General features: G+C 35.0%; 1 protein-coding gene across 1 annotated transcript in view; it reads left to right on the plus strand.

Annotated features, from left to right (window-relative positions):
• Positions 1-14,134, plus strand: part of TTN (titin) — a 325,691-nt gene that overhangs the window by 159,850 nt on the left and 151,707 nt on the right. Inside the window, exons 146-155 of the mRNA XM_027865699.1 lie at positions 397-466; positions 1,247-1,324; positions 2,850-2,942; positions 3,550-3,627; positions 4,637-4,705; positions 4,902-5,005; positions 5,136-5,415; positions 6,538-6,615; positions 7,428-7,508; positions 13,659-13,742. Coding sequence (XP_027721500.1) covers positions 397-466; positions 1,247-1,324; positions 2,850-2,942; positions 3,550-3,627; positions 4,637-4,705; positions 4,902-5,005; positions 5,136-5,415; positions 6,538-6,615; positions 7,428-7,508; positions 13,659-13,742 — 1,015 coding nt within the window. The remainder of the gene's footprint in view (positions 1-396; positions 467-1,246; positions 1,325-2,849; positions 2,943-3,549; positions 3,628-4,636; positions 4,706-4,901; positions 5,006-5,135; positions 5,416-6,537; positions 6,616-7,427; positions 7,509-13,658; positions 13,743-14,134) is intronic.

Raw genomic sequence — 14,134 nt, forward strand, 5'->3', positions numbered from 1 at the left:
GATTTATTAAATCTAATGCTACCTGGCTACCTATATAGAGATGTTAAGTCAGGGATATGATGTAGATGTTTGCTGAGTACTAATACCAATTAAATGGTTTAACCATATTTGCTATCTAAAAATCAAGTGGACTGCTGCCCAGATCAGACTCCAAAGCCTAATTCCACCATAATGTTCAGAACTGGTCATTCCCATCATGTTCTTTACTAGAGTGCTGTCTTTCCTTATGTTTGTTTGTGTCTGGAGTTGGGGGGTAGGAGACAGCTAGGGTGGGTTTTGATAAGGGGTCATTGTCCTTATACTGTATGTCTCATATGCATTCTTGTTCTTTATGATTTGTCTTTTCAACTCAAAATGAAATTTTTGTCATGGAATGATGTCTTTAAAGTGCCTGAGGTGCCAAAGAAGAAAGTGGCTGAGAAAAAGGTGCCCATTCCCAAGAAAGAAGAGGTCCCTCCACCCAAAGGTACTTCAGCTTGTAAACAGATTAAAGTTTATTGTTCCATTCTTTCCATCAACAGTAAAATCAATGTCACCCATGTGTCTATATTTTTGTTCTAACCCAGTTTAACATTACTATGTATTTATTGTCTTTTGGTGTCTGAAATGAACTCTTAAAATAAATAATCTCTTTAAAGTACCAGAGGTGCCTAAGAAACCTGTGCCTGAGAAGAAAGTCCCCACCCCTGTTCCTAAGAAGGTGGAGCCCCCCCCAGCCAAAGGTACTTCACCCCCTAGACTAGCTAGCTGTGATTATATGTAACTAATGCAACTTTGCTCATATCTTTCACTTGTCATAAATGTCAAAATGTATGTTTCTTGAGTGGCATTTATGTTTATATATGGAGTTTGTATTTGGTGTCTTCTTTTGTGATTATGTTGACTTTGTGGTTGGTGGGTCCGCCCCCAAAATAAAAAATGCTAAATCCAAATATCTTTAAAGTACCAGAAGTGACTAAGAAACCAGTTCCTGAAGTACGTGTTCCCAAAAAAGTAGAAGCCCCCGCACCAAAAGGTAGATAACCTCTTGAATAGATTTATAGTTTTGTAACATAAAACTCTTTCTTTAAAAAAAAAAACTTACTAACCCATTCATTGAAAGGTTATTGTCCCATCACGTATGTGTCTGTTCTTATTCCCTCCTTCTTGCAATGAAAAATCAGAAACTTGCCCCTTTTGTGTTTCTTTTGTTCTTGCTGTGTTGTAAGTACACTAAAGTTCCTAAAAGCAACTAATATCTTTAAAGTTCCTGAGGTACCTAAGAAAGTGGAAGAGAGACTACCACCTGCTCTCCCTCAAGAGGAAGAAGTCCCACCAGCTGAAGGTAGATAAGTTCCCAACCATATAGAGAGATATAATTTGTCAATGTTTCTGTCTTCTTCATTTCTCTGATATTTGGCAAACTGCATTCATATTTTGTGTTCATATGTATGAAAATCGGCACTGGCCTATCTATCCAGGTCCAAAAAACAAACAAAAAAAAACTCTTATTCACCTAAAAGAAGGGTTATAGTAGGTCTAAAAATTTTGAAGACCATTCTCTTTTTTTGTTTAGTTTTGTCTGTGAGCTGTTTGAAGTGGAATTCCATATTTGTTATATGTTTATCTATGAATTGGCATATTTTGTTGGTGTTGTTCAGTTGTTTCAGTCATGTCTGACTCTTCTTGACCCCATTTGGGGTTTTCTTGGTACAGATACTGCAGTGGTTTGCCATTTCTTTCTCCAGCTCATTTTACAGATGAGGAAACTGAGGCAAGCAGGATTAAGTGACTTACCCAGGGTCACATAGCTAGTAAGTGTCTGAGGCCAGATTTGAACTCAACTCCAGGCCCTGCCCGATATCCACTGCATCACCTAGCTGCCCTGAATAGACATAAGCCACACTAATAAGGTGTAGGATTCACTAAATAGAGACCATTGTGATATGGTAGAAAAAGGACTAGGCTGGGAGAAGATCCCAAATATAGTTCAAATTCTTCGACTGTATACAACTTAATACAATAACAAAAATGAGAGTTCACATTTATGTACTGTTGTCAGGTTTAAAAAGCATTTTTCTTCATGTCAAGCTTGTGAGTAGATAGTAAAAGTATTATTATACCTATTTTAATCAGTCAATTAACAAGTATTTATTAAGCACTTAATATATGCCAAGAACTGTACTCAATGCTGGAGATAAAAAGAAAAAAAAAAACAATAATTCCTGCCCTCAAGGAGTTTGCATTCTAATGTATAACATACAAGATACACACAAAGTAGAAATGAGGTAAGCTTAGAAGGAAAAGCACTAGCAAACACCAGGTAAGGCCTCCTGGGGAATTAGGCAATTGAGTTGAGTCTTGAAGAAGCTGGGGATTTTAAGAGGCAGGGAGAGGGAAAAAGAGAGAGGACACCAGGACAGCGAGTACCAAACCATTACATATGAGGTGCTTGAGGCTTTTAGAGGAATCAAATGATTTGCCCATGGCCATCTAGCTAGTAAGTCTTGGAACCAGAATCTGAACTTTGGTCTTTCCTTACTCCACATACAGTGTTCTTTGCACCATTCCTCGTCATCTCTCAAACTATTCAAATAATCTGGACTTGTTTTCCTCATCTGTAAAATGAAGTGGTTGGCTAGATTGTGTCTCAGCCCTCTTCTAGCCCCGATATTCTATGATTTGGCAAGGCTCATACAATTTGTAAAAGGCTAATGATTTAAAAAAAAAATTTTATGGTTGGTGTATGCTTACCTGGTGTGTACCAGTCAATTGTATGTTCAACATTAAGATGTGTTTTGTGTTATCGTTTTTAGTCACATAGTCATTAAATTATCAAAATAACTCACAAAACCACTAATATTTTTAAGTGCCTGAAGAACCTGAGGAAATTCTTCCAGAGGAAGAAATACCTGAAGAAGTTCCTATCATAGAGGAGGTTGAGGAAGTTTCACCACCCATAGGTACATCCATGTTATATGAGAATTGGATTCTTTAAATACCCTCAGGCCTCTGGTCTTTCTCAGTATATATTCAAACCTTGGAGGCTTTCTGAATTTTTTTGGTGAATTCTAGTTGGTAAAAGATGGTTGCTAAAAGTTGAAACTATCTAATTGAATGGTTGAAGTGCTCTTTGTTTCATTCTAATTATAGCTATTTGTTCAAATATAAATTATTGTGAGAGATGGAATGCTTTCCCCCTCTTTCAGTTGACATTTTCTATTGACAGGGTTACACATTCATATTTTATCCTAGTTCTCATTCCTTCTTTTTCCCTTAAAAACGGAATTTGAGAAATCAACTTTTGAGCAAAATGGATTCTTGTATTTCAACTCAAGCCATTATTCTTGAAATGAACTCTGTAATTGCATTTTAGCCTCTGCTTATATTTTAGAGCACATAGTATTTTAATACACTTTGAAAGTCAAAGTTTAAGTCAAAGAATCATTAGATGCCCAACATCTTTTAACTTCAAAGTTCTGTGTGGTTTTTATTTATTACTGTAGTGTTGTTGTTTTTGTTCTGTGTTCTGCATAAAAGTCTTTAATTACTCTTCAAATATCTTTCAAGTGCCTGAGGTGGTTAAGAAAGCCGTGCCTGAAGCACCTGCTGTTGCTCTTAAAAAAGAGAAGCCTTCACCAGTTAAAGGTATAACCAATATCATAAAAATGAAAACAAACTTGGCATCCACACAATCACTTAAATGGCAAAGTTGTGACTGACACAATAACAGCCATACAAATATTCATTTTTCCATACATTTATTTTACTTTTTCAACATAAGGATAATTATTAGTGATATTACCGGCATTCACATTTTACTTCATCAATTTCTTCATGAAAATACCTGAGTATGTGTTTCCTTTCTAACCTAAATTCTTCTCCATGATTCTATCCCAAATATTCTCTTCTTTCATTGGCTCAGAAAGATGAAGTAGTTTATTCCATGGCCTGAAGGAAAAGTATAGATTTCCACTGAAATTCTTCTATCAGATACTGCTATGCATTCCTCCCTCTACTAGCCACTCTAAAAAAATCCTTCTAATTTTTGGCAGCTGACTTTCAGAGAGAGTGATTTAGTAGTATAAATCATTAGAGGACTTCATAATCTTCTGTCCAATGTTCCATTAATAAGGAATGAGGCCCAATGTCCCTTCTCTATTCCAAAACCACCTTAAATTATCCAACAGGAGAAAAAAAAATCTGCCTCTATATATCCTAATTATATAGTCCTTTTCTTGATTTAAAAAAAAATCATAGTGCAATAGTTCCCTAAAGAACATTGTACACATGTGAGCTCCAAATTAATATTTGACAATGATTACTTCAAACAGGGTTTTCTTCATTAAGGATTACTGAAGCAGATCCTACATGAGTGAATTCTGTTATTAGTAAAGTGTTATTAGCACAGGTCCTTTTAAAGAAGTTTATAAAAAAAAATTTTTTGAGCCTGAATTTGATCAACCCAGAATAGTGATATGGAGCAAAGGTCTCTGTTTAACTTGAAAACAGTACCTCATATCTAACATCCCACAACATTATTTCTGTAATTTTCAGTTATAAGTATATTCTTTGTTTTCTGTTATTTTTGTTTTATATTTATTTTGAAATGTCATCATTGTAAAATTACTAAAAGAAAATCCTAATATCTTTAAAGTGCCAAAGAAACCTGTACCTGAAGAAAAAATACCTGTTATTCAGAAAAAAGAGCCTCCTCCAGCTAAAGGTATATCTTCTTCTCTTTGGCTTATTAAATAATGCCCTTGATCTTCATCTTTTCTTCAATAAGCATTTGTGTTGTCCCTGAGTCTCCGTGTGCTATTCCTCTTTAGTTCCATGATGTATATGACCTTGCTTTATATTACTAGGTTCATCTTAATGTTTTAACATTCTTTAAAAAAATGAATACTCTATCTTTAAAGTGCCTGAAGTACCCAAGAAAGTCCCAGAAAAGAAGGTTCTTCTACCTAAAAAGGAGGTGGTTGCCCCTACCAAAGGTACAACAACAACTCTTATTACAAGCTTTGTTTTGGATGTATAGTGTGTTTGTTTCCCAAGTAACTTTTTTCATGTTTCTTGTAACGTTTCTTTGTAAACTTTCACCCTCGTCTTTTATATACCACTTCCAACCTCTTAAAGTGGAGACAACCGCAAAGAAAACCATCCAAGAAGAAAAAGTATCAGTCGTCTTCCACAAACAAGAAATAGTACAAGAAGTGCTGGAAATAGAACACGAAATTGAAGAAATGATCCAGGCTAAAGAAGTAGAGGAGTTCTTTGAGGAGGAAGAGGAGGAGCAGGAGGAGTACTTTCATGTTGAAGAAGAACATAGAGAAGAAGAAGAAGTCCTGGAAGTTGAAGAAGTCTATAGAGTCAAAGAAGTAATTGAAGTCAAAGACGTGGAAGTGACTGTCAAGCCCACGCCTCCTGGGAAAGGTATACGGCGTCCTCCAGTTTTTCACACTTTTCACATCCTTCTGTCACTAACTTTCTTTAAAACCATAGGCTCCCACTTACTAACTGTGTGACCCTGGGCAGGTCACTTAATCTCAATTGCCTCACCAAAAAGCAACAACAACAACAAAAAACAACAACAGCAACAATAAACCATAGTCTCCCTTTGGATTACATGCTTATACCTTAATATCATTTCTGCAAGAGAATCAGGAAAATTTTAATTCTTTGGCTTACCTATTGGAATGAATTAGATATTAATTTCCCAGAAACATCTCAATCCAAGTTTGCTTTCTAAAGTAAAGATGAAAACATTTGATCCTTATCAATTTGTTGAGTCAGCTTTATTAAATTAGGAGCTACTAATCATTTTTGAATGCAACTAAAAGTTGCTACCAATCTCAAAATAACTAGTTAGGGCAGTCAAAGAACTAATTAGTTCAGCAGAAGAAAAAACAATCCAACATAAAGGTGAAACAGTTCATTTCTTAACTAATGTTTCCACTGGTTATTATAGTCTTGTGTAGACATTGCCTAAAGATAGCATCAGAATATTGTATCTTTTTATTGTTTATTTTTTCTTTAAAACCACTTAAAAAGACATTGAAATACATATATAAACACAAATTTCTATTAGGCAGACCAGTTCCTTGAACCAGGAAGAAATAAGAGCCAAAGATATTGAAATGTAGTATCCATTTGGTCCTTCTAGAAAAATTGTGTGGTACATTAAATATAAGAAAATTAATACATGTCTGCCATTATGTAGACCAGAGAGTCATGGATATTTAATTCAGTTTAACAAATATTTATTATGTGTCTACTAAGTGCAAGACACTATTCCAGGTGCTAAGAATATGAAGACAAAATTTAAACATGCTCTGCCACCATAAATCTCATATTCTCTTGGTACAAATGAAAGGCTTATAAAGCATTGAGGTTCAAAGCATGTACAAAAATGAATCACTATTAATTTAAGTGAAAAATGTTTTATTATGTTTCCCCAACATCACCTTTTGGATAAGTATCGTGTAGTATTGTGAGATTTTTTTCAGGATTTAAACGTTCTAAACAAAATCAAAACAAACCCTAATATCTTTCAAGGACCTAAAATTGCTGAGAAAGTCATCCCTCCCAAAAAACAACCTACCATTGTACCTAGAAAAGAGACACCAGCAAAAGGTTTTTCATTTATTAAAAAATTCTTCTTATTTAATCTTGTAGTACAACATGCATGTAAAGTTAGGACCTTTGTTGCTTTATGATTTTATGTTCTGTTTTGTGCTTTCTTTCTATGTTCTGTATTTTTGAAATTTCTAAAACCAACTAATTTCTTTTTTTAAAATTTTTTTTCCAACTAATTTCTTTAAAGTGAAATCCCTGAGGAAGTTTTTACTGTAAAGAAAATATCAGTTGATCTACCCAAGACTCTCAAAATAACACAAACTAAAGGCTTAAATCTTTACCAACATCCTGGTGATTCCCAATTCCCTTCTGTTGAGATTAATTCTTTACTCAGGCATGCCCATATGTCACAAATTCATGTCTGTCTTTTATCTATAACATTGTTAATATTATTTGATGTCTGTGTTCTGTTAATGTTTCATATGTCTCTTAAAAATTTTCCAACTTAAACTAATATCTTTAAAGTGCCCAAAGTGACCAAGAAAGTTATCACAGAAGAGAAAGTGCAAATTACTCCACCAAAAAAGCGAGAAGTACCACCTCCTAAAGGTACATTGCTCATTTAATTTTTGTCAAATAAATAACTGGTTTGCTTGTTCTAAAAATGAAAGATTCCCTTGGCTTTTATGGTTTTATATTTACTGTCAAAATTCAGCCATAGCAATCATTGTGATGTGTGTGATGAAGTTAAGTCTGCACTGTCCTACTTTTTAGCAATGCTTCGATCTATGTCTTTTTACTTCTTTTGTCTTGTTTGTTTACAAATCTTTATAATTTGGAAAATTAAGAAAAAATTATTGTCTTTAAAGTGCCTGAGGTGCCCAAGAAAATCATTCCAGAAAAGAAGATGCCTGTTCCAGAGGAACCTGAAGCCCCTCCTCCACCTAAAGGTACACACTGTCCTTATATTGTATGGCAGGGACATTCTCCAAGTCTTTTGTTCTTTGTCTTTCTTTTATCTGAAATATAAATGACATTTTTTTCAATTCATGGGGAGAAGAGAGGTAGACTGCTCTTCTTTCTGTAGGTCATCATGTGTGAGAGGATGGCTTTGAAACTAAGCTTAATTTCATATTGTATAACATGCTTACGCTATAGAATTAGATACAGAGCAGGAAAGGACCTCAAGGACCATCTAGTCCAGGAGAGGGGAGCCTGTGGCCTCGAGACTATATATGGCCTTCTAGGTCCTTGGGTGTGGCCTTAAAGGTTTACAGAACAAATTGTCTTATTATGTTCTGTGCTCGTTCTGAGAAATGGGCTGTACTTGAGGACCCAGAAGGCCACATGTAGCCTTGAGGCTGCAGGTTCCCCTAATAGTCCAACTCTAATAGTCCAACTCCATCATTTTTCCAGTTGAAGCCCAGGAAGGAAAGTGACTTGCCTGAGGGTCACAGAGATATTAAGCGTTAGAAGCAGAATTTGAATCCAGCACCCTTTTCACTATACTGCCCTCTAAGGGCAGGTTAAAAAAGTTGGGATCTGGTAGGGGCAGGTGGGTAATGGTGGGTGACTAGATCCAAAGGCAACTGGTTGGGCAGTAGAGTCAAAAGAAGGCCTGAGTTGAAATCTGGACTTAGACACATAAACTGTGTGACCCTGGGTAAGTCATTTAACCTCTGTTTGCCTCAGTTTCCTCATTTGTAAAATGACTATAATATTACTTACCTCACAATGTTGTTGTGAAGAGCAAATGAAATATTTGTAAAAAAAAAAAAAAAAAGCACTTAGTACATTGCCTGGCACTGGCCCTGGAGTCAGGAGGACCTGAGTTTAAATCAGGCCTCAGACACATAATACTCACTAGCTGTGTGACCCTAGGCAAGTCACTTAACCCCAATTGCCCCACCAAAAAAAAAATGCTTATTCCTACCTTGCTTCATTTCCTAGGAAATAGAGACTATGAAAGCAATAGTTAATCTGATATTAATATTATCTGGTTATGTTAATAATCTGATGTTAATTAATATAATAATTAATCTGATAATATTAATATTAAGTATTGATAGAAGATATGCTCTTCTTCCTACCAAAACAATTTCCTTTGGAAAAGTTTGCTACTAAGTACTACAAATGAGTATCCTATAAAAGATAATAGAAAAATACAACATGGTCAGAATGTTAACATACACAAATCAAGGAATTACTAAGCAAATCTACATATGGATATCCCTTGTTAAATGTCTCTTTATTTTCTCTTGATATTTTATGTGCAATTTTTGAATTCTCAAAAATAATTCTTTTTAAAAAAACCTAATATCTTTAAAGTGCCTGAAGTACCAAAGAAAGTTGTTCCAGAAGTGAAAGTTCCAGTTGCGGTTCCTAAAAAAGCAGAGGAACCACCTGCTAAAGGTATCTATGACTTCTTTCACAATGGTGAAATAATTGTTCTTTGTTTATCTGTCTGAGAATGTAATTGAGTATATAGTTTAGAAAGAATAAGTGTACGTGTGTGTGTCTGTGCCTTTACAAACTTTGTATTTCCCTCATCCTTAAAATTCTTAATACATTATATTTATTCTTGAACAAATTCACAACAATAAAACTACTAATATCTTTGAAATCCCTGAGACCTAGGAAGCTATCCCAGAAAAGACCTATAGTGATTTCTAAAAACTCAGAGGTTTACTTTTGTATATATCTTAATTTGTAGAACTCCAAGTAACATGAAGTATAAAAGATGAAGAAAGATACCAGAGGTTCACCTTCATTTATATCTGACAAACCCAGGAGAATCCCTAAACTCTCAATTGTTGCCTATGCACTGAGACAAGCAAGGAATTATACTAGTGGCAATTATGATTCAAAAGCAATTTGTTAGGGGCAGAGTAGAATGGAGAACTATCAGGTCCCTAGCCACTAGGTTGATTCATTAGAATACCAAAATATAATGGGGAATGGGGAGTTTTTAACAGAATTGAAAAGAGTTTACCCCAAACTCATAGATTCAATATTTTGATGAGCAAAGGACCACAGATTGCATTCTCACATTCTAAATCTATTCTTATTATTTTAACCACCTTTAATTTTAGTGATTAATGTGTGTCTCGTGTCATGTCATTATTATTACTGTTCCTTTTCTATCTTTGAAACTCCTCTAAATGTATAAAAACTAATATCTTTTTAAGTACCTGAAGAGCCCAAAGAATTGGTCCAGAAAGAAAAAGAACCTGTGTCTGTTGTACTTCTAAGAGTAAGGGATCCTAACCCAGTACAGGTAGACGTCAGCCATGATCTAAATCTGAAGAAAGGTTGTCTTTGATCCTGAAAGCTTGATATTTCCCATTTCTCTTCATCATTCCTAACTTACTAATATCTTTTAAGTGCCTGAGCTGCCCAAGAAAGCCATCCTAGAAGAGAAAATCTCTGTGACCCTTCCTAAAAAGAAAGGAGCTCTGTCTGAGAAAGATACATTTCACCAACATCAAATCCAGAAGATCTTTGATTTCAAGACTCAAAAATTACATGCTGTGTCTATTTGAATAGTATTTTCTCTGTCTTCTTAACTACTAAATGTTAACATTGTCTCAATATACTAATATCTTTAAAGAGCCCAGTGTACCCCGAAAATTCATCCAAGAAGAGGAGATATTGGAGCCTATTCCTAAAATAACAGGGCGACTTCCAACAGAAGGTATCTGTAAATGATCAAATTGTGAAGAAACAACTTTTTCCATAGTCTAGAGAAACACATTTACTATTTTTCTACATTTTTACACCTACTAAATGCTAAACTACTAATATCTTTAAAGCACCTGGTGTATACAAGAAAGCTGTTCCAGAACAGAAACTGCCTACACATTTGCCCCCAAAGCCAGAAGCTCCTTCAGCACAAGGTATAAATCCTGAGAATAAAATTCCACCTTATATTTTGTTTTAAAAAATGTATGGTGTACATGTAGCATGTGTCCCCGTTCAGTATATCTCTGAAATTTCTAAATCTAAAAATACTAATATCTTTAAAGTGCCTGAGGTCTCCAAGAAAAGTGCTCCAGAAGAAGCATTTCCTGCTAGTCCTAAGAGGGAGGGGCCCCCAGCACCAGGTATCATTCCTCATTCGTTCCAGCCAGGAGAAAAAACCTTTCTCGTCTTGTGCTCTGGAAAGCTACTTGTCTAAGTGTGCTTAAAGATGCATTCCATTTATCTGTGATGCCTAATGTAAAAATACTAATATCTTTAAAATCACCAGGGTTTCAAAGGAGAAATGTTTTCACCAAACCAAAAGTTCCACAAGGTACAGATCTCTAGTAATCAGAATTTACACTACAGGGTAGAAAAGAATATTGATCTTTTTCAATGGAAAATTGCTTAGGGTATAAGATTTTCCTTTTATGCTTATGACTTCCAAAAGTAAGGCCATTGATATCATTAGAATATTACAAGTGTCAAAAGATAGAATCTTTAACGGAAAAAGTACCAAATGTTTTTCCTCCCAGAACAGAAACTGCTTCATTTAGTGACAGTAAAATCTGGTTAAATTGGCTAAACACATCTTCTTTGAGACAGAAAACTTTGAATTGAAGTTCAGGGTGGTTACCACCTAATGGTACTGGGGTCCTCTTATGGACCTCAACTGAGCATCAACTTCCCACAAGCATAGGTAATATGGAAATTCCAGAAATTTAGTATGAGTCAATTATAATTGCTTTTTGGGGTCCACAATAAGCACTATTAAAAACAAAAATATGAATTAAGTGATTTTCTACAATAGGAATAGTGTAGAAATATTATTAGATGCAAATGTAGTCCAGGAAAGAGAATACTGGCTCCAGTGTTAGAGCACCCTGGTTCAGAGAACCCCTGCTTCTATTAGGTTCTAACCTATGTGACCTTGAATAAATCACTTAACCTTTCTCAGTTTCCTCTTCCGTAAAATTAAAGATTTGGACTAGATGTTCCCTGAGGTCTTTTCTAGCTCTTAAAGTCCTAAGACTCACTGATATGATATACTTTCTATTTATTTTATATATTGCACCTATGATATCATTGATACACTGTTCATTCTAATCCGCACTGAACTAAAAGGAACTCGAGATGAAATCCCCATCTGTACTTGCTGTATGATTTACCATCTTAGAGAGTAGCCTGAGGGCAATGATTAATCAACTATTATTATCCTAATTGTTTTAGTCATACTTGATATCCTTCCAGAATACTATACAGAACAGGAGCCTATTAAAGCTACAGGTCAATTCTATCCCCTTACTTTTTTTTTGTCCCACAACCTCTATTTTTAAACAGGTCAGTCCTTTCCTTTAAAACTATGTAAAACACACCAGAATATATAAAACTATTTAAAAACATCCATAATAGTAATTTTCTTATATTATTGAGTAAACTCTGTAATAAAAAGAGTATCTGGAAGTCTTAAAAGTGTTTTCTCTGTTTTATAGTCTTTATATTTTTTTATTGTTGATCAGTTGTTCAGCTGTGTCCATTACTATATGACCCCACGTACTTTGTCCATGATATTTTCTTGGCAAAGATACTGGAGTGCTTTGCTATTTCCTTCTCCAGTGTGTCCCCATTTTACAGATGAGGAACTGAGGCAAACAAAGGTTAACTGACTTATCCAGGGTCACACACCTAATAAGGGTCTGAGGCCATATTTGAACTCAGATCTTCCTGACTCCAGACTTGGTGCTCTGTACCACCTAGCTGTCCCTTTCCTTATCTATCCTTAATGTAAAATATTTATCCCTTTCAAAGTATCTGAAGTACAAAAAGAAGTCCCAGATGACACACTAGTCTGTGTCATTCCCCTCAAATTAAATAGCTAAAATAATAAATAAATTAGAAAGAAAAGATATTTCATGTTAAGGCAAGTGGATTTTTTTTCATAGTTCATATCTGTGATTTTATCAGACTTTATCACCTTAAGGAATTCCCATTGTGGATATTCCCTCTCTCCAGAGCATCAACTCATCAATATCTTAGCAGCTTAGAAACCTGCCTAAGGCACTGAAACGTTAAGTGATTTTCATGTACTCACATAATTTGAATGATCAAGCAGGGCTTGAAGCCTTCCTGATGCAAAGGCTAGTCCTCCAGTCACCATACCACGCTAGCTCTCTTAAAGCAAATTATATCACAGCGAATATAAGAGGTAGTCAATTCCTAGATTTTATACGTCAGTCCTTCCCCTGATCATTTCTGAATAGGCCAGAACATGCAGGATATGCACAAACAGTTACTAAACATCCAAAATAGGAATTTCCTCCTGTTACTCACCAGATTCTGAAATGAAAAACATTCCTTGTAGTCTTAAGGACTTACAAGCCAGTATAAGATGTATTTGTTCTGGTATAATTTTCTATACTCTTTATGATTTCTGAAATAAAAATTAATATTTTAAGTACCTGGGGTGACCAAGAAAACTCTCCCTGAAAAGAATGCCTAATCATATCACCAAAGAACCAGTAACCTTGCCTGTTAAAGGTACATATCACCAACTAGGGTTAGAGTATCACCAATTTAGTATATATCACCAATTTGGGTTAGAGAAAGGAAAAAAAAACTATTCTTGAAAATTAGTGTGATGTGTAACTCTGATGAATGTGTTTAACTGCTTTTCATAGTTGCTAAGCATAAAAACACTAATATCTTTTAAGTGCCTGAATATCCCAAAGATACCCCTGAAAAGAAAATGACTGTGGCAGTCCCCGAAAAGCAAGAATGGTCACCACCTAAATATATTTTAAATAATTACATTTAAATAAATACATTATTACCAGTCATATTATGGGTGGACCAAATTCTTTTTCATCTTCAAAATAACTGGGTTTATGGATATAGTTATTGTTTCTACTGGTTTCTCATAACCCCTAAAAATAAAAATAATATTTTTAAAGTGCCTGAAGCTACCCCAGAAGCTGTCCCTGAAAGAAAAGAACTTCAAAAGCCAGAAGTAAAACCAGTGCAAGGTATATGCTCCAACCCAATGAATTTTGAGGGGGAAACCCCACTATCTTTCAACATTAGTGTTACTGTGTACGTATTATGTCTAACTCCTAAGTGTAAAATTACTAATATCTTCAAAGTGCCTGAAGCCCCCAAAGAAGTGATCCCTGAGAAGAAAATGCCTGTGGCTGTCCCCCCCAAACCAGAAGCTCCACCTGCTAAAGGTATATGTCACCTGTCAAGTTATTTGGAAAGAAGAATGTCTTGTCTTCTGTTACTGAAAATATTCTGAAGTCTATGTTGAATTCCCTAATTCCCAAGAATAAAAAATACTAATATCTTTAAAATGTTTGAAGTTACCCAAAAAGCTGTCTGTGAAAAGAAAATACCCATTGCTGTTCCCCCCAAACCAGAAACCCCACCTGTTAAAGGTATAATCACCAGTCTAGTCAATCTAAGAGAAAAAAAAATGTCATCTTCTGTTACTGAAAATTTTCTTATGTTTCTATTAAGTCTCATAACTTCTAAGTTTTCAAAATACTAATATCTTTAAAGTGCCTGAAGTTCCCCAAGAAGTTATCCCAGAAAAGAAAGTACGTGTGGCTCTCCCCAAAAA

This window comes from Vombatus ursinus, unplaced genomic scaffold (assembly GCF_900497805.2).
Source record: "Vombatus ursinus unplaced genomic scaffold, bare-nosed wombat genome assembly UNPS02014779.1, whole genome shotgun sequence".
Classification (NCBI taxonomy): domain Eukaryota; kingdom Metazoa; phylum Chordata; class Mammalia; order Diprotodontia; family Vombatidae; genus Vombatus; species Vombatus ursinus.